The sequence below is a fragment of the Chrysemys picta genome, chromosome 22 (assembly GCF_011386835.1).
Source record: "Chrysemys picta bellii isolate R12L10 chromosome 22, ASM1138683v2, whole genome shotgun sequence".
Taxonomy (NCBI): Eukaryota; Metazoa; Chordata; order Testudines; family Emydidae; genus Chrysemys; species Chrysemys picta.
The window spans coordinates 8063539-8084361 of NC_088812.1; the positions used below are offsets into that span (position 1 = coordinate 8063539).

The following is a 20823-nucleotide window of genomic DNA, read 5'->3' on the forward strand; positions in this document are numbered from 1 at the left end:
TGAGGATTTCTTAAATCAGACCTCAAAGCTGCTACAGAGCAATAGAGAGTTGCATGTTGATGGGACATTGCACCTCGTTGTGACCGTTGTAAAACCAGGGGTGGGGGCATTCGTAGAGTATCCTCAGTAATCAAATCATCCATAAAAAGAGACAATGTTCAGTAGACCTGACTTACATGGGTACCAATCTGTGTTTTGCGGGTGGGCTCTTGGCCGTCATGTCCGACCGTAAACCTAGGGACGTGGAATTGTTAGCAGGGCGGGGAGAGGGGGCAAGAAAGTTGCATGAGAAACTGGGGTGGTCGGATCAAAAAAAGGTTATGCTCAGTGATGTAGCAACGTTTGAGCAGCATTTAGGAGTCAACATACAGGTGGTGCTGTATGTGGCGAAAGGTGGATGGGGCTTTTTTAAAACGGGGGCCCAGTGTACCCCAAGACTTATTTCATCCTGTTGCATGAGCAGCATTACTATGGGTTTCTGGATGCGAAAAAGTTGTTCGGAGCGAAAAATTATTGAGAGTTTTGCCACACGGTGTACAGTCACGACCATTCTTGCAGGTATCGTTGCCGCCTCTGCCTGAGCGTAACATGCTCAGACAACGTGGGCATGCAGCTGAGGTGTCCTAGCTGTAGACTATATTGTCAGTCCAAAGAGTGTTTAGACAGACACATCGACTGTGCATCAAAAAAACTAGTCAAATGCCTGTCTAAAACATTGTGTGATAAGTGTCAGTCTTACGTGGACAAGCGGCACAGGTGTAAAGGGAGGCGCTGTAAGCAGTGTCAGGCTTTGATCACTGGTGATGTAGACGTCACCTCTGTTTTACGGACAGCCTTAGAAAGCCTGAATCCTCAGAAAAGTATATATATTTTTTTATGATTTTGAATAGATGGAGGAGAGTGGGTTGCACACTCCCAATTACATTTTCACTATGTCCCTAAAGCCGGAAAAGTCCTGGGAATTTAAGGACGATGAGTGTCTTTCTATGGTTGTTAAGACCTTTATTGGCAAAAAGTTCCAGGACTACACATTCCTAGCACACAATTCCAAAGGTTACGATGCGTACTTCATCGTTAGACAGTTACTGAAGGAAAAGATTACCTAGAACTGATCACTCAGGGTAGTAAACTAATGTGTGTGCAAATTAAGGCCCTGGGCATTCGTTTTATAGACTCTCTTTAAACTTCTTGCCCATGAAGCTTAGCAAGCTCCCGCAGGCGATGGGGTTTGAAGGGTACAAAGGGTATTTTCCACATTTTTGTTTTTTAACACTTGAGAAAATCAAAATTAAGCGGGGCCTATGCCTGGTGTGGAGCACTATGGTGTAGAAAGCATGATGCCCAGGGAAAAAGCAGAGTTTCTCGACTGATATTGGGACCACAGGTATGAGACGTTTGACTTGCAACAAGAGCTCGCGTACAACTGTCAGCAGGATGTCAAAATTTTGAGACAGGCTTGTATCCTATACAGAAAAGAGATTATGAAAATGACGGAGAAGGGAGAGCAGAAATACATTTTGGGAAGGCTTTTACCGTCCCCGTCAATATGATTGTATATGGGTTTTTTGACAACATCATAGAGATAAATCAGAGGAGAAACGTTCTGTTTGACTATATGTGAACATGGACACCGTGCAGCTCTCACGTGTCTTATCAACGGCCCCTTACACGAAAAAGAATTTCTTAGATGTGTTCCTTTGCGATTACCTGAGCGACGTCTTTCGCGTTCACCTTGTCCACTGGTGACTCCCCCAAGCCATGATCCTCTTCCAACTTTAGGGGGGTGGACAATGAGAGGCTGTCACACTCATTGGTTTGGGTTTCGGGGTCGGGTTCCAAGGTATCTATCAACGGTTGAGTCAAAGGGCCCTCCTTGGAACTCTCACTGCTGTAGCAATTTCTCCATACAAGTCCAAAGGTCCTCGGGGCTAAAACAAAGTCTGAAGTTCTCACGGGGGTGGTAGAGGAGTCCATGTTTCCTCTCAGCCTTTCCACAATTTCTAAAACATGTCTTCTTGATAAGAGATGGCCTCCTCTGCCCGGTACTGGGACTTATGGGTTGATGGTTCTGCACTCTGATTGGCAGAGGGCATTGGGAGGAGTCCTTAGAGGGGTCGCATGACCCTCTTCTGGGCAGTTCACCCCATCCAAGAACCTGCCCTATTTTGGCCAAATCTCCTCTTGGGGCAGTCCTCTGCAGCCAAAACCCATCGCAATTGGTAAAGGGTGGTGGGAGGAGTTCTTAGAGGGGGTCACACGAACCACTTCCGGATGGGTCACCCCACCCCAGAATTCCCCGCCCTAGTTGGTCAAACTGGTGGTCCCCAGTGGCTGAAACCCCTCCTGATTGGTAGAGGACGGTGGGAGGAGTTTTTAGAGGGGCCACATGACACACCTTGCTTCTGGTTATGTGTCCGTCTTGACCCCGGAAGTAATACCCCATGGGTGTGGGACTTTTGGTGACCGGTGGGCAAGGGGTGGGGTTAACGTTTGAATGATGGTAGGGCCCTTATACTACTGGAGCACCTTCTTCTGTTTGTCTCCGTTGCGCTTCATTCCCCAATCACTCGGCCAGAACAGATGTCACTGATGATCTCAGTTGCCACCAGCTGGACAGTGGGACTTGGGTCTTTCTGTAGGACTTGGAGAGCTGAAATTACAGAGGACAACACGTTAGTGAACAGACTGTCAAATCACAGCTAAGTGTGATCACAGAACCTTGAACTACCTAAGCAGAATGATCACATGGAAAAATGTGAAACTGGGCTCAGTCCTTCTATTGGGATGGAAAATACCTGAGAGATCAATATGCCTCACTTTTCTTATAAAAAGAAGAACAGGAGTACTTGTGGCACCTTAGAGACTAACAAATTTATTAGAGCATAAGCTTTCGTGGACTACAGCCCACTTCTTCGGATGCATATAGAATGGAACATATATTGAGGAGATATATATACATACATACATACAGAGAGCATAAACAGGTGGGAGTTGTCTTACCAACTCTGAGAGGCCAATTAATTAAGAGAAAAAAAACTTTTGAAGTGATAATCAAGCTAGCCGAGTACAGACAGTTTGATAATAAGTGTGAGAGTACTCTGAAACTTTTCTTATAGTCCCCTGTGCCTGAAATAGCTGGAGACTTATTACCTCTAAATACCACGCTACAGCAGCTCTCCAATACAAAGTTTTAGGTTCCTCCACTGGGTCCCTTCCATGCTCCCCACTGTGGGGAGACCCTGACTCTACCAGAAAGTCATCCACTCTGCTGTAAATGGAAGAAGGCCCATTGTTTCAATAGCTTCCACTTTTAAGTTTATTTTCCATCTCTATTCAGGAGACACTGCCTGAGCTCAACTAAACCTGGAATTTAACAGAGGCCAGGTCCAAGCTGGTTTATACATGATACAGGGCACCTACTGGAAGAAAAATTGCTGGTGGGAAATTTGAGGTAGCAGAAAGTGGCGACAACTTCTTCTCACCTGGGGAGTCCACAGAGAGCCAATAAAGCCCAAAGAGTGGATAGCACTGGCTGTGGAGGGGGCATTGCCAGGACAACCAGGAGATGCACTGACTCATATCACACCTTCTGCAGCTTCCTCCTTCCGGGAAAATTAAAGTGGACTTTCTACTGGGCAAGAGTGAATTTGTCCTTTGCTGTGGGGCTGATGCACTTTGCACCAGTGGTATTGGTTACTGCGGCTTGTCAGCCAAATTCCTTTAGAACTCACTAATGAACAGGACTTCAACTGTATTTATTACTTACACATTAGCAGATGTTCCAGGTCCAGCCATTCCATACGCTGCCTGTCTGTGTGTTCCAGGATGATGCCTAAATACACAATGTAAAATAAATAACAACAATAATAAAACCTTCCCTTGTTGAGTGCAAAGTGACATTAGCAGCCCCTAGACACGTCTTTGGCATCTCCTACTGTGGGCCTAAGGGTGAGCTGTGGGCAAGAGGATGCTAGAGCAGTTTAGAGTCCACACTGAAGAGAATGAGAGAGGCATTTTTTAAAAAGAATGTTTACATAAAACCCATTTGTTCCTCTTGCCACTGCTGTCAGTTATTGAAGACATACTAAGATAGTGTCTTGGTCTAGTGGTCTGAGCAAAGGACTGGGGCCAGGAATAAGTGAGTTCTAAGCAGGGATCTCACAAGGTGACTGATAGCTGAGACGTAGGCCACAATGCCTGCCTGTCTCACATGGGTGTGCTAGGGTGAAGAGGGCACAGGGCCAAAGAGGAGGAACCTAATGCTTCCTTGACAAGGTGGCGTGGCCAGGAACCCGAAACAGCAGGCGCTATGGGGAGGTGGGCTGCATGCCCCCCAATGATGAAGTAGCAGTGAGGAGCACTGAACAACACTGTGAGTAGGTCTGCACTTTGATCTAGGGGTATCACTCCCAGTTCAATGGGACAGGCCCACACTGGCTCTGACAGCGATAGCATGCTAACATTAGAATGTAGCTAAGGCAGCACGAGCAGTGGGAGGAGCTAGCCACCTTGAGAATAGACTTTGGGGTTTGGATGGGATCATACTTGGGGTGGTTAAACCTCCTGCTGCTCCTGCCATCGCAACTACTCTCTATTTTTAGCACGCAGGACTAGTGCGGGTACGTCTCATCAAGCTGGGAATTATACTCCCAGCTCAAAGTGTAACCATGCCCTACGTGACAATGTCCCTGCCTCTACTACTAAATGACTGCACCGTGCTTTCCCTGCAAGGATCCCGAAGCACTTGATAGCAACTAATCCACCACACTGGAGAGGTAGGGATATTAACATCTCCATCTATGGATGGGAAGCTGAGGCACAGAGAGATTAATGGCAGCTCAGCGCTGCACAGTGGGATTGTTTCTGTCTCCCTCAATGGAAATACCAAAAGGGACACTGGGCATCATCTCTCACCAGCTAAGTTGGCTGCAACTGCCCGGATCTCTTCCCAGCTGCTATAGAAGTACGTGATGGTGGTTTGGTACAATTTCTCCAGCAGCTCTGCATTCTCTTTGGCCTAGAGGAAATCAGGGATACATGAGCTCTCTCTGGCTAGAAGTGCCCTTTGACTGCCAGCACATGCTTTTACGAACCACAGGTAAATAAGAGAGAGAACAGCTGGCTGGGTAGAAGTGGGAACAATGGGAATCTGTGGCAGATTTACATTTCCCATCACCCTCAGTCATATATCCCACTCTTACAGTTATTTACATTGTCCATCACACATCCCCCCCCACACCACCTCTACACCACCACTCCAGTCAATAATCTCAGACAGTTCAACAGCTCACTCACAAGGTGTCTGCAAATGTCCACCTGGAGCTCTTCAGGCTTCAGCTCGGCTGTGCCACCAAGGTGCTCATTAATTGCCCTTTGGAGTCTCTTCAGTCCCAAAAACGGGAAACAGAGGTGAAACGTAGCTCTGCATTCCTGAAAAACAGTGTCACACCATTGAATTGTTCCCTACCGAGTGCTATGTTCATTCAAAGGGAACTCATCTGCGTGACTGCTCATCTATTCCAGGATGAAAAAAAGGGATTCATCTGGATGTAATTGGCAGAAAACATGCAGGAATGACTAATAGACGGGAGAGCTTCAACTGAAACCTGGAGGTAGCATCAATGTCTTTTGGGAACAGATATACCGATGAAAGCTGCTGCACCAGGCATAGCTGTGGTCTCTCTGTTCTGGGGAGGCAGGGGCAGACAGGAACAGAGACCTGTCGGGGTCAGACCCATGACCTCTCCTGGATTCTGGTGAGGCAGCCATGGACCAACCTGGCTGGAACTGACTCAGCAGGAGGGCAATGAACTGAGGGGAGAATTTGGGCCTCCACAGCAGGCAGGAATAGCAGAGCTCCCCTGGCATTGGGAGGAAGATTCCTTTTGCTTAGTAAATAAGTCACTGTCGGTCTTACCACTGAAACCTCAGGGTTTGGGTCTTGCAGGTGCAGCAGAAGTGTGACCCAGCTCTGTTTAACCTGGTCGGCGAAATAGGTCTTCCATTTTCTCTTTGTCAGCCGGGCCAGGATGCCAAATAGGACAAAGGCCATTGAGCGAAGAGCATCATCCTCCTACAGCCAAGAAAGCCCCGCAAGTTAGTAACTAAGAGACAATCACATCATGCACTTCGCACAGCCATCTCTTCTACGCTAAAGTAGAGTGATTCCAACTACAGCTAGTCGGAAAAATGGTAATTAACCAATTTTTTGTTTGAATTTGCTGATTCATCAAAATATTTTAGAGACAGTTCAGTTTTGATGAAATTCCTCCGGAAGCCAGGTAGGGGTCCTTAGAAACTTGCCTGGTGTCTTTCCAGTGCACCCATCCAGCTCTGTGGCAGCCGATCTAGCAGGCTGATTGGGATCGTGGGCTTCCAGGCCCCCAGCTTCTGGGACCCTGGGAGTCCTGGCTCTCAAATTTGCAACTCCCTGGCACCTCTAGCTCCCAGAGTTTCCTGGGTTCCCAGCACCGGGATAGTCTGAGAGCAGACTGCCTGGGCCAAGGCTTCCAATAGAGCTAGGTTGAGAATAGTAATTCTGTTTCACAAAGAGTTTTGAACTTTGGGGAGAGGGGTTCCCATAAATAGGAACAAAACCCAAATCTGAAATCTCTAAATTCTGTGCAAAACGGAATTATCATTCCAACCCTCTCACATAAAAATGGTATAGAACAGGCCCAACACTCTCTATTGTACTCTGTAACTCCCATTTCATGGTTATCTAGCTATCTAATCTAGTATTCAGACTTTCTTTGAGGTTCTCAGTGGCAATAAAGAAGAATAGAAGGGTGAGACTGTGGGAGCAGGGATGTCATCCCCATCCTCCTAATGTTCTCCTCCTCCGTAAAACACCTCTCTTCCCTGGGGCCTAAAATCTCTTCACTCCGACATGAGCAATGCCCAGGGAGTCCACATCACGCATTGTAAATGGAGTCTAATCAAGATCGGCTGAACTGGGGTTGGAGAGATTTGTTCACATACATCGTCAAAGTAGGTCCGGATCTGTTGGGTGAGGTCTTTGAAGGAAGAACCTATGTCCTTCTCTTTTAGCTCCTTCAGGACTTTGGCCAGTGCTTTCATGCTCTCGCCAATGACTTCCGAACTGAAAATGTCATGTAAGGCCCCGATCAGTATGTCCAGAAGAAACTTCTTGTGCTTTTTCACCTGTACAAACATATGACATTAAAGAACACTTATCACTGATCACACTTCTAATAAGTTTTCTTTAGCAGTTATGAAGCTGTGGGAATTTCATTAACCCCGTCTCCCCCCAGAGACCTGTAGCTATATTTCAGACCAAGTGCTAGCTACAATGAGCCCAACTTGGTGCCATAATACACCTGTGTAATCCTATTATTAGATTCCTAGTTACTTAGATTCCAAGGCCAAAAGGGACCATTGTGATTATCCGGTCTGACCTCCTGCATAACATAGAACTTCCCCGAAATAGTCTCTGTTTGAACTAGAATGTATCTTTTAGAAAAACATCCAATCTTGATTTTAAAATTGCTAGTGACAGAGAATCCACCACAACCTTTGGTAAATTCTTCCAATGGTTAATTAAAATTACCATTAAAAATGTATGCCTTATTTCCAGTCTGAATTAGTCTAGCTTCATTTTTCCCCATTGAATCTTGTTATACCTTTGTTTGCTAATGTGAAGAACCCATTATCAAAATTTATTCCCCATGTGAGTAGTTATAGACTGTCCTCAAGTCACTCCTTAACCTTCTCTTTGTAAAGCTAAATAGATTGAGCTCCTTGAGTCTATCACTAAAGGGATATTTTCCAATCCTTTGATAATTCTTGAGACTCTTCTCTGAATCCTCTCTAATTTATCAGCATCCTTCTTGAATTGTGGATACCTGATCTGGACACAGTATTCCAGCAGTGCTCACATGAGTGTCATAGTCAGAGGGAAAATAACTTCTTTACTCTTCTTCAAGATTCCTCTGTTTATATCTTCAAGGATCATTTCAGCCTTTTGGCCACAACTTCATATTGGGAGCTAATGTTCAATTGATTATCTGCCATGACTCAAGTTTTTTTCGGCATCATTGCTTCCTGGGATAGAGTCTCTCATCCTGTAAGTATGGCCTGCATTTTTTGTTCCCAGATGTATACATTTACATATGGTCATATTAAAGCGCACATTGTTGACTTATGCCCAGCTTACCAAAGGATCCAGCTTGCTCTATGTTTACTGCAAAGAGGTTACTAGGGTATATGAGAGAGCAGAATTTGGCCTAGTGCATTTTGTGCAGCCTCTGTAAACTCTGAACAATTCTCTCTCTTGGTTTCTCTAGTTATGCTGCATTCTATTCAGTAATCTCTCTTACCTTCTCAGGCGCCCCATAGACTAAATTTCCCAGACCTCTCACAGCCATCTGGCGGACAATGCTGTTCCTATCCTGGGACCTTTCTTCCAAGATGCTCAAGACGGACTTAAGGAACTTCTTCTCCCTGAGCATGGGATCACTCATTAGCTGAAATAAAATCAACATGTCCATTAGCCCCAATATGATCATTAAGATTGGGAATATAATTTGAGCAGACGTGGAATACACTAAAAACAACAAGGAGTCCTCCTACAGCCACAGTCTTGTGGATACAGACTAATATGGCTCCCTCTCTGATACTTGGCACATAAGACACTAACTTTATCATTCCACACAAATGAGAAATATTTTAAAACATGGAGCTTTCCTTTTGGGCACTATAATAGGGATCCACTCACCTCTTGAGAGCCTCTTAGTGGCTGGGTCTGGTACCACAGTCCTTTTCTCACCCCTGGCGCACCCTGCCAGCCGACCTTAGTGAGTCTTGGCTGCTTTCATGAGTCCTCTCTAGACAGACCCAGATTTGTGGCTGTTTGCCTGGGGCAGGGTGTAGTAGGACCACGGGGCCTCCTGTAATGAGCCTCAAAGCCCAGGTACAGCCCATCACAGGCACAGATCGATTGTTTTTCTTAGAACCAGATGAGCCCCTAAGATAGTTGCTTAGCATAAGTGGGAAATATGATGCCGATGTTAGAGGAAGGCTGTGGAAAGGGCGGATGGTTCAGTTGTTATCACACTAGCCCAGGACTTAGGAGACCCAGGTTCAATTTCCTGCTCTCTCAAAGACCTTGGGCAAGTCACTTAGCCCTTCTGTGCATCAGCTTCCTGCCTGTAAAATAGGAATCATCGTGCTTCCCTACCTCCCAGGAGTGTCGTGGGGATACAGACATTAAAGAGTTTTGAGGTACTCAGATACTACAGTAATGAGAACCTAAGATAGATGTGAATGTATTTGTATGTTGCTTGTTTTATAGTATTAGGACACTAGGTTCATTCAGAAGATCTGCTGAGCTAAACCAGAATCAGGAGCTGTTGGTTAGTATCAGCACTAGGACTTGGCAGAAGAGGTCCAGGAATTCAAACTCTGTCTGTATCTCTCTCAGCCAGCACCAATGGTTGTGTAGCTAGTATAGGCAATGATAGCAATAAAAATATCAGCGAGAGAATGACTCAGAAAGGTGTAATGAAATTCCTTGTGAGGTTTCCATATAAAGAAGGACCCATTCTACTATCTAAAATGACAATTACTCCTATGAAATGAACTGTACAACTCCCGAAAGAAAGGCAAACATAAGACAACAATCTAATGGTGAAACCGCTCTTCAGAACCCTGTGTCTTACCTGGGCAAGGAGAGCTGTGCTGGTGACTCGGAGGTTTTCTGTTGGGGAATTCACCCAGGGGAGGAGGCTCTGTAAGATCTCAGGTGTTATTAGTTCAGCTCTTAGCAGAACACTGGAAGACAAAATAAACCGCTTATGGGGTAGATTGCACACTTCAAAAACTCAGCTGCTCTGAGCATACAGCACTGATATCTAAGAATGGGAGCTGTGTGTTTCCACCCAGGGCACCCCCACAAAGCTATAAACTGGAGGTTCCCTCTCAGCCACTCTATTTGCTACTGATTCCCAAGGATAAAATGATGCCTCCTAGATCTCTTACCTCACCAGCAGACACACTCCCTCATGGTGAGTCTTGGGGTTTTCAAGCAGACTCCATGTTTTCTGCGCCCTGAGCGCTCTCCCCAGTCTCTCATTCCCAGCTTTGAAAAGCACAGCCTCTAATGCTTGGATAGAAAGCCTGGGGAAAGAGAGGCACAGAACTGCAGCAATCAGTAGGAAGGTGCAGCCTGAACAGAGCGAGGAAGCCCCGGTTACTTGTCAGGTCTGCTGTTCATCGACAGTTCATCCATTGGCAATATCCTGGACACCAGTGTCCCTGGAAGGACTTGATACCGGGAGGTAAGTTTCAGTCTCATACATCTCATATGACTAGTTTTGCTAGGGACAAAATTTTGCAGTCATTTTCCCCTTTCTGCAAGGAGTATGGGCACTAGCAGAGTACAATAATATGGAAAAGATACATGATCAGGACCCAAACACTGGGGGCATAGAGTGTGGTGATCACTAATGCACATTTTGGGGTCATATCTCCAGATATGACGTTACAGAGTGCTGAATCAGCACTCTGGTCACTATTAGTACTAATTTGATTCCTCACAGAAGGCCTAATTGGACAGAGGTGTACCTGATTACGAGGTCAGATTGGGGCTAGTGAGTCAAGGAACCAATCATTCCATTAACAGGGAAACTGTATAAAAGGACATGGGCAGGAGCTCTTTGAGGGGAACAGAGAAAGAAACTTGGGAGACCAGATGTCCCGATATTTGGGGCTTTATCTTATACAGGTGCCTATTTCCCCCCACCCCCTGTCCTGATTTTTCACCCTTGCTGTCTGGTCACGCTAGGAGAAACAGAAAGACAAAAAGCTAGGAGAGCCTGACAAAGTGAGGTCTCTGAGTGGAAACGCCTTAGCCCTGACTTTTGGAGAAGAGTTTAGAAAGTTGAGATACAATATAAAGGTGGCAAGGAGTCCTGTGGCACCTTATAGACTGTGACGGAGCAGGGAGCAGGGCAGATTTGACCTGGGAATGTTGCAGGGGGGTTGCAGTGGGGATGTGGGACTTCCCTTGAAGGAAGCTACCTGAGCTGTAACCTGAGCCAGGAACGGGGGTGGGGAGAATTAACACCTTCTGCCCGGGAGACTGAACAAAGGAGAGGAGCAGCGGGAGGGGCTTGAAGTTTAGTTTCGGTTGGGGCTGGGTGGTGCAACGCAGGGAACCCCAAGCTGGGGTCTAAGCTCCCTGAACCTCCCAGAGGGACCTAATTGAGGGGGTCTGGTCATACCTACACGCTCTGCTTGAGACTGTGTTCCTGTCCTTAAATAAACCTTCTGCTTTACTGGCTGGTTGAGAGTCGCAGTGAATCTCGGGAAGAGGGGTGCAGGGCCCTAACTCCCCCACACTCCGCAACAACTGGTGGCAGCGGTGGGATCTACTGCACCCCGTGGACGGCGCTTCCTGCAGTAAGTGACTGGGGAGCAGTAAAACGAAGGGGGATTGACGGGGACCAGGCCTGCTGAAGAGTGGGAGAGAGACGGTTATTACCCCTGGGAGTGTGTGACCAGCGAGAAGGACTTTTGCAGTAACAGGGTCCCCCGGGGGGATCGCAGCGAGTGGTCCCAGGGGCGGAGGAGTCTGCAGCTCGACCCTGGCAGAGAGGCGGTGACCTCGAGAAGGGCTGGCACACTAGGGGTCCCCCTGGGAACTGTGGGGAGCTGTGAGCACACAGGCCGGTGAGTGGCCAGCAGGAAGATGTATGCCAAGCGGCTTAAGAGCGACCTGGTGGAGCTGTGCAAGCAGAGGCGGCTGCGCATTGGGAGGCTCACCAAAGAACAGCTCATTGCCCAGCTGGAGGCGGAAGATCGCGCGAATGAACTGATCCCTGTCTCTGGGGGAAGCAGCCTGGCAAATGCAGCGCAGGCACCAGTGTCTGTCCCAGCTGGGAGTGGTCAGCCGGCTGCTGAGGGCTTCCCGAGACCCCTCCTTCCTATGCCTAGGGGAAGGGTGGGGAGGAGCCCAGCAAATACCGAAGGCGCCGTGGCCCCCCCAGCCAGCAGGGGACCCTCCCGGCGAAGCTCGCCGGCCAGCAGAGGATCCTCCCGGCGACGTTCGGCATCCGTGGAGCGGAATTGGCTGGAATGGGAGAAAGAGCTAAAACTGAGAGAGCTGGAGGATCGTGAACAACAGAGACAGCATGAACGGGAGGAGAAAGAGAGACAGAGACAGGAGAATGAGAGACAGAGACAGCATGAAGACAGACAGCGTCAGCCTGACCTGGAACTGGCGAGATTGAAGGGCAGCGAACCCCCGGCTGCGGTGAGTGAGGGGGGACCCAGGACTGCACGGAGCTTTGATAAGTGCATCATGGCCCCATACAAGGAGGGGGAGGACATGGATGACTTCCTGGAGGCCTTTGAGACGGCCTGCGAGCTGCACCGGGTTGATCCTGCGGACAGACTCTGGGTCCTTACCCCCTTACTGGACCCCAAAGCCGTGGCATTGTACCGCCAACTGGGAGAGGCAGAGAAAGGGGACTACGAATTATTCAAAAAGGCCCTGCTACGTGAGTTTGGGCTGACTCCTGAGATGTACCGGGAAAGGTTCCGGAGTCAAGATAAAACCCCTGAGATCTCATATCTGCAACTAGCCGTCCGCATGGAAAGATACGCCAGCAAGTGGGCTGGTGGGGCCCAGACGAAGGAGGACCTGATTAAACTGCTGGTACTGGAGCAACTGTATGAGCGGTGCCCATCCGACCTGAGGCTGTGGTTGGTGGACAGAAAGCCAGAGAACCCGCGACACGCCGGGCAGCTGGCTGATGAGTTTGTAAAGAGCCGGTCAGGGGGTGGCAGGGAGGAGCCCCAAAGGAACAGGCCCGCCGCGATGCAGAGAGAGAGTCACCCTGGGACCTCCCAAAGGGGGAATATGGGGAATCCCCTCCCACGGGGAATGCCCAGCATCAGGGACAACCGACCGGCTCGAGGGGACCCACGGGACCTGAGCTGCTATTACTGCGGCCGAAGAGGCCACGTTCGGGCCCAGTGCCCCAAGCTCAAAGACAGACTGAGCAGACCGAACCCGCACCGGGTTAACTTGGTAGAGGCCCAGACGGACGAGGGGCAGGCTTCTCACGCAAGAGGGGCTGGCAGCTTATCAACTGCTCAAGAGAGAGAAGGGCCCCAGGCCAGCTTCTCTGGGGGGCCAGATGCTCCGGATTCAAAGTTCTCCGTTTACAGGGTTGGCACGGGGCTGTCCCTGCGGAGCGAGTGCCTTGTTCCCCTGGAGGTGGATGGGAAGAAAGTTTATGGATACTGGGACACGGGCGCAGAGGTGACACTGGCCCGGCCCGAGGTGGTGGCCCCAGATCGGGTGGTGCCCAACACCTTCCTGACCCTGACCGGGGTGGGCGGGACCCCATTCAAGGTTCCCGTAGTGAGGGTACACCTGAAATGGGGGGCCAAGGAGGGCCCCAAGGACGTGGGAGTGCACCACCATTTGCCCACTGAGGTGTTGATGGGGGGGGACCTAGAGGACTGGCCAAGCAGCCCCCAGACCGCCTTAATCGTGACCCGTAGCCAGAGCCGGCGAGGGGCACTACGCCCTGACCTTGGGAAGGATGTCCCACCGGAGGCACCGAACCCTTCCCGGGTGGGGAGGGAACACCCAAGGACAGGCCGCGGGGTGGCTGGGGCTTCCGACCCAGCCGACGAGAGGGAGCAGGTCCCCATCCCTTCCCCAGCCGCCGAGTTCCAGGCCGAGTTGCAGAAGGACCCCTCCCTGCGGAAGCTAAGGGGCCTGGCTGACCTCAGTGTGGTACAGACCATGAGGAGAGGATACAAGGAGAGGTTCCTGTGGGAGAAGGGGTTCCTGTACCGAGAGTGGGCTCCCCCGGGGGAAGTGGAGTCGTGGGGGATCAGGAGGCAGCTGGTGGTTCCCCAGAAGTTTCGCCACAAGCTACTGTACCTGGCCCATGACATCCCTCTCGCAGGGCACCAGGGGATCCGGCGCACCAGGCAGAGGCTGCTACAGAACTTTTACTGGCCCGGGGTCTTCACCAACGTCCGGCAGTACTGCCGATCCTGTGACCCCTGCCAGAGGGTGGGGAAGGCCCGGGACAAGGGGAAGGCAGCATTGAGACCTTTGCCCATCATAGAGGAGCCTTTCCAGAAGGTGGCCATGGACATAGTGGGACCTCTCAGCAAGACGACCCAGTCTGGGAAGAAATACATCCTGGTGGTGGTAGATTTCGCCACCCGCTACCCCGAGGCAGTGCCCTTATCGTCCATTGAAGCAGACACTGTGGCGGATGCGCTGCTGACCATTTTCAGCCGAGTGGGGTTCCCCAAGGAAGTCTTGACGGACCAAGGGTCCAACTTCATGTCGGCCCTACTCCGGTGCTTGTGGGAGAGATGTGGGGTCCGGCACAACTGGGCCTCAGCATATCACCCCCAATCCAACGGGCTGGTGGAGAGGTTCAATGGGACGCTAAAAATGATGCTGAAAACATTTATGAATCAGCACCCGCAGGACTGGGACAAGTACTTACCTCACCTGCTGTTTGCGTACAGGGAGGTACCCCAGGAGTCTACCGGGTTTTCGCCTTTCGAACTGCTATATGGACGGCGGGTAAGGGGGCCCCTGGACCTGATGAGAGACGAATGGGAGGGGAAGACCACTCCTGACGGAGAGTCGGTGGTGGAGTATGTCCTGACCTTCCGGGAACGACTTGCCGAGCTCATGGGCCTGGCCAGGGAGAATCTGGCCAGAGCCCAGAGGAAGCAGAAGGTCTGGTATGACCGCGCAGCACGGGCCCGCGCCTTCGCCACTGGGGATCAGGTGATGGTCCTCATCCCCGTGAGGAAAAACAAACTCCAGGCCGCCTGGGAAGGGCCCTTCAAGGTTGTCAAGCAACTAAACGAGGTAAACTATGTGGTGGAGCTGTCGAACCGGGCACACCACCACCGGGTGTACCATGTGAATATGATGAAGCCATATTATGACAGGGGGAATATGGTGTTGGCCGTGTGTGGACAGTGGGAGGGGCAGGGAGATGACCCTTTAGTAGATCTATTCCCTGGGACAAGAGTTGGCTTCCCCCTGGAAGCAATTCCCCTCTCTGATCGGCTAACCCCTGCCCAGCGAGCTGAGATCGGAGGGGTGCTGCATCTGTACCAACAGCTGTTTTCCAACCAGCCTGGACGCACTAATCTGACTGTCCACCGGGTGCAGACAGGATCGCACCCGCCTATAAAATGCTCCCCCTTCCGAGCCACAGGGAAAACTGCTCAGGACCTGGAAAGAGAGGTCAATGACATGCTGGCTTTGGGGGTGATCCAGCCATCTTCCAGCCCTTGGGCCTCGCCGGTGGTGCTGGTCCCCAAAAAGGACGGGTCGATCCGGTTTTGTGTGGACTATCGGAAGCTCAATGCCATCACTGTAGCCGATGCCTACCCCATGCCCAGGCCGGACGAGCTCCTAGACAAGCTGGGAGGTGCTCGGTACCTTACCACCATGGATCTTACAAAGGGCTATTGGCAAGTGCCGCTGGATGCAGATGCCAGGCTGAAATCGGCCTTTGTCACCCCTCTGGGGCTCTATGAGTTCCTGACCCTGCCCTTCGGCCTCAAGGGAGCGCCGGCCACCTTCCAGCGCCTGGTGGATCAGCTACTGAGGGGGATGGAGAGTTTTGCCGTGGCGTATATCGATGACATCTGTGTCTTTAGCCAGACCTGGGAGGACCACATATCCCAGGTTAGACAAGTGCTGGACCGACTCCAGAGGGCTGGGCTGACCGTAAAACCGGAGAAGTGCAAGGTGGGGATGGCTGAGGTATCCTACCTAGGCCACCGGGTGGGAAGCGGCTGCCTAAAGCCGGAACCAGCCAAAGTGGAGGTGATCAGAGACTGGCCCGCTCCTCAAACCAAAAAGCAGGTCCAAGCCTTTATTGGGATGGCAGGGTACTATCGGAGGTTCGTGCCCCACTTTAGCGCCATAGCCGCCCCCATCACTGAGCTGTGCAAGAAGGGGAAGCCAGACAAAGTGGTCTGGACCGAGGAGTGCCAGGAGGCTCTCCGGGCGCTGAAGGAGGCTCTGGTCAGTGGCCCAGTTCTGGCAAACCCAGACTTTGACAAGCCCTTTATGGTGTTCACCGACGCCTCAGACACAGGACTGGGGGCGGTGTTAATGCAGGAGGATGAAAAGGGGGAGAGACACCCCATCGTGTACCTGAGCAAGAAGTTGCTACCCCGGGAGCAGAACTACGCGGCCATCGAGAAGGAATGCCTGGCCATGGTGTGGGCCCTCAAGAAACTAGAGCCATATCTCTTTGGGCGTCACTTCACCGTGCACACCGACCACTCTCCCCTGACCTGGCTGCACCAGCTGAAAGGAGCCAACGCCAAGCTCCTGAGATGGAGCCTGCTCCTGCAGGATTATGACATGGACGTGGTCCATGTGAAGGGACGTGACAACCTGATAGAGGACGCATTGTCCCGGAGAGGGAGCCCTGAACTTCCCCAGGTCACTGGTCAGAGTGACCCCGCTCAGTTCAGTCTCGAAGGGGGGAGAGATGTGACGGAGCAGGGAGCAGGGCAGATTTGACCTGGGAATGTTGCAGGGGGGTTGCAGTGGGGATGTGGGACTTCCCTTGAAGGAAGCTACCTGAGCTGTAACCTGAGCCAGGAACGGGGGTGGGGAGAATTAACACCTTCTGCCCGGGAGACTGAACAAAGGAGAGGAGCAGCGGGAGGGGCTTGAAGTTTAGTTTCGGTTGGGGCTGGGTGGTGCAACGCAGGGAACCCCAAGCTGGGGTCTAAGCTCCCTGAACCTCCCAGAGGGACCTAATTGAGGGGGTCTGGTCGTACCTACACGCTCTGCTTGAGACTGTGTTCCTGTCCTTAAATAAACCTTCTGCTTTACTGGCTGGTTGAGAGTCGCAGTGAATCTCGGGAAGAGGGGTGCAGGGCCCTAACTCCCCCACACTCCGCAACATAGACTAACAGACGTATAGGATGCGTCCGAAGAAGTGGGTATTCACCCATGAAAGCTCATGCTCCTATACGTCTGTTAGTCTATAAGGTGCCACAGGACTCCTTGCTGCTTTTACAGATCCAGACTAACACAGCTACCCCTTTGATACTTGAATATAAAAGTGCTATGTATTGGTAGGGGGATTAAATAGACTATATGTTGGTGTTTACAAGCAAGAAAGTCTCAACACGGTCTGTGTTTGTGGAAGATGTGGGGGTGCAACACCCCTCTCTGTCACAGCTGGGGGCTCATCAGGGATTTCCCTGTTATCTATGCAAATGGAGAGCCTGCTGGAGAAGCCGGTGTAGAGGTTTGGCAGTCCGGGTGATGGAGGGAACACTGAAATGGGTGGTGAAGCAGCAAAGAGAAGTGTAGAACAGGGGTTCTCAGCCTTTCTGTTTCTGAGCCCCCCCCCCCCCCCCAACATGCTACAAATACTCCATGGCCCAGTTCCAGGCCTCTGCCCTGCCAGGCATCAGAGTTTGGGGCTCCTGGCTCCGGATTTTAACTCCACAGGGTGCAGGGGCTCGGGGCTTTAGTGCAGGTGCTGGGCCTCAGGGCTCCAGCGTGGCTGGGCTCAGAGCTTCACCTTTCTTCCCTGAGCCCCAGCTAGTCTAATGCCAGCCCTGCTTGGCGGACCCCCTAAAACCGGCCCGGTTGAGAACTGCTGGTGTAGAAGACCCTACAGACCTTCCAACAATCCCACCATGCAGAAAAACAGCCTTTGCTTGCCTGGTAGGTTTAACAGCAAAAGAGCCTTCAGGAATTTATATGGGAGCAAGCCCAGGTCTGGCAACAACTCCTCCAAAGTTTGGCGAGTCCTGTGACAGGAAATGGAAACCAGGCACAGGAGATCAGACTCTATAAAATGGGACCTGCTAACAACCCTGATGTGTTTTTGGTTACTCTTAAAGGAGCAGCAGTGAGACCTCATAGGGATAGAACAATGTGGGGCCTTCGACTGACACCCTATTTAGCCGGGGAAGCACATATATGGCTCTTAGTGATTAGCGGGCAAGAGATTATGACATGATTAAGGCAGCCATGCTGGACTAGGTGGGGCCTATCCACAGAAAAGTACTGCCAGAAATGGAGAGTTGAAAGATGGATTGAGGGATTATGCCTCTGTGCATTTGGACAGAAATTAAAAGATTGGGCCACTCACTGGTAAAGCCAGATATTCAAACTGTGGGGGAGATCATGGACTGCATGGTTCTGCAAGTTTCTTCAGTGTCTCCCTGAGCATACCCGAGCATGGGTTACGTGGCACCAGCCAGTTAATCTGGACCCCACAGTTAAAGTTACAGAGGAATTTGCAGAGGCGGACATTCCCAGAGTGAGTCAGTGGTTTAAGGGACTAGATTTGAGAAGGACCAGAGTGCCTCCAGCTGGAAAGGGCATCAAGAAGAAGAGGGAGGCGCCTCAAAGAACTGTAGTGGGAGCTTGGCCTACAGTGTGCTACCGACATGGATGTGAAGGACATCTAAAAAGAGACTGTCCTAAAATGGAATGTGGGTTTGCACAGTTTTATGGCTGGGACAAGACTCCCAGGCAGGGAAGAAAAAAGAAAGTACCTACCATATCGGTATGGGTAGGGAGGAGCCACCAAAGGGACTAATGGACACAGCTTCATCCTGTTTGTTAATCGGGCAGGAGTTAGTGAAACCCCACTGGATACTTCCCAGAGGTAGGATCAAAACTGACTATGTACACGAGGACACTAAATTCTGTCCAATGGCAGAGGTGACTCTGGAAATCAAGGGGAAGTTTAGGCAGAAACAAGTAGGGGTAGTGGATGGATTGCCCCACTGCCTTCTACTGGGCATGGACTGGGATCCCTTTCTAACAGGGACACCAAGGCATCTATGGAGGCCCAGGAGGGTGGAAATAAAACGTTCAGGGCCAGGTAAAGAGGACATGTATGTAAAGGGGGTGGAGGAACCTAGACATGAAAGTACAAGCCACAGAGAAGGTGAGGACGGAGAAGTCCCCTGAGAGACAAGAGGGAGGAGAAAGAAAACAAAGGTCAAGAGTTAAGATCATCCATTGGGGTCAAACAGTCATCAGAGCCCTTATCACTAGGATCTCAGGAGCAGGCATCCCTAGAACACTTTGGAGGTACTAAGCGCAGTCTGCATTCATGGAAGAGGCCGGGGCACAGCATACCACCCCTCACATATAGGTACCTAAAATGGGCCTGCACATGGGCCAACAGCATGAGCAGAATATACACTTGTATCTGCAGCGCCAGCAATCACATAGCTAGGTACCCATCCATGTGAACAAATTCAAGTTTTGTGGACAAAACTTAGGCACCCATGCTTGAAAACCTGACTGACTGTGGCCACTACATAAGATCAGCCTTACTGGGTCAGTCCAATGGTCCATCTAGTCCAGTATACTGTCTTCCAACCATGGTCAATGCCAGCTTCTTCAGAAGGAATGAACAGAACAGGGCAATCATGAAGTGATCCAATCCCTGTTGTCCAGTCTCAGCTTCTGGCAGACAGAGGCCTAGGGACACCCAGAGCATGGGGTTGCATCCCTGATCATCTTGCCTAATAGCCATTGATGGACCTGTCCTCCATGAACTTATCTAATTCTTTTTTTAACCCAGTTATACTTTTGGCCTTCACAACATCCCTTGGCAATGAGTTCCACAGGTTGCCCGTGTGTTATGTGAAGTAGTACTTCACTATGTTTATTTTATACCCGCTGCCCATCCGTGAATAGAGTTTAGATCCTGGTTTCCTACGAAAAGTCAGAGACATGATAAAACCATGAAGTCTGTAATTTGAGCACCTTGTTGGCACGGAATAAAGAAACACAACAATAATAGAAACTAATAATGTCGTGAGATTGGTGGGAAATGTACATTAATGGGCTACAAGAGCTGAAGTCAACTGATGACTCAGGAATCTCTTAGTGTTAACTGACGAGGGGCACAGAGTGGGTGCCGAGGGGTCTGGTATGTTAATTCTAGTTCACTAAAAGATTGCCATATGAGTCTCAAATAAAAGCCCATGTCACCAATATCATTGTGAAACACATGTACACATGCGGTGTAAAGAGTCATGTATATGCATTGAAAATTACATTCTTATGATCTGTGTCTAGGGATTAGTCACCAGGAAAAGTGAAAAAATAGTTTTCTTTCAGGCAAGAAATGTTTATCCATCTGTTTGTTTACCTGTAAATTAAGCATGTAGAGTTCACATTCAGTTCAGAAGGACTGTGAGAACTTCAAAGAAAGAAAAGTAACAGGAAGTAGACAGGAGTGGGGACCCAATTTTGGGGTACACATCAAAGGTTTGCTCTAGTATATTTGGGGGACAAAGAAGACACCCTGGCATCCTTCACTTAGGAAGTCGATGGACAGCGAGATGGACAGCGGGGTCGCTATCAGGCTTGGTTGAGAACTTTGGGTGAGGAACATCTTTAGACAGGAGGTTAACTTGTTGGTTAAGTTTAGTCTCTAGGAGCATGTTATGATTTCATTTTACATGTAACCATTTTTTGCTTGCATTCTTACTATCACTGGAATCTCTGTTCTTTGATCATCTCTGTTCTTGTTTTCACTATAAATATACCTAAGTGCTGTGTGTTTTGCGGTATAGAGTATAAGTAATAAAGTATAAAGTATAGAGTCTAAAGTATAAGTAATAAACTGGTGTATACTGTTCCATTGGGAACAGCAGGCCTGGTAATTCTGTGGGTGTTCAGTGGATAAAGGTCTGGACACTACAGAACGGTCAGAAGACTCGGGGGTTGGTGTGTGCCTATCACTAACCTGTACAAAGAGTCTGAGGAGGCCTGGATGGCAGTGTTTGTTTTGC

General features: G+C 50.0%; 1 protein-coding gene across 1 annotated transcript; it reads right to left on the reverse strand.

Moving 5' to 3' along the window:
* Positions 1–987: 987 nt before the first annotated feature.
* LOC135977072 (protein maestro-like) lies at positions 988–8483 on the reverse strand. Its single transcript, XM_065576028.1, has 7 exons — positions 8340–8483; positions 6982–7164; positions 5918–6073; positions 5296–5430; positions 4915–5017; positions 3767–3832; positions 988–2650 (listed from the first exon to the last, which is right to left on the reverse strand). The coding sequence occupies exons 1-7, from the start codon at positions 8481–8483 to the stop codon at positions 2553–2555; spliced, it is 885 nt and encodes a 294-aa protein (XP_065432100.1). The 3' UTR covers positions 988–2552.
* Between the last annotated feature and the right edge of the window lie 12340 nt (positions 8484–20823).

Coding starts and splice junctions, on each gene's coding strand:
- LOC135977072 (XM_065576028.1), bottom strand. CDS start 8,483: ATGAGTGATCCCATGCTCAGGGAGAAGAAGTTCCTTAAGTCCGTCTTG. Junction 7,165..8,339: donor TCTATGGGGCGCCTGAGAAG/GTAAGAGAGATT, acceptor ATGTTTGTACAG/GTGAAAAAGCACAAGAAGTT. Junction 5,018..5,295: donor TGGACATTTGCAGACACCTT/GTGAGTGAGCTG, acceptor GATTTCCTCTAG/GCCAAAGAGAATGCAGAGCT.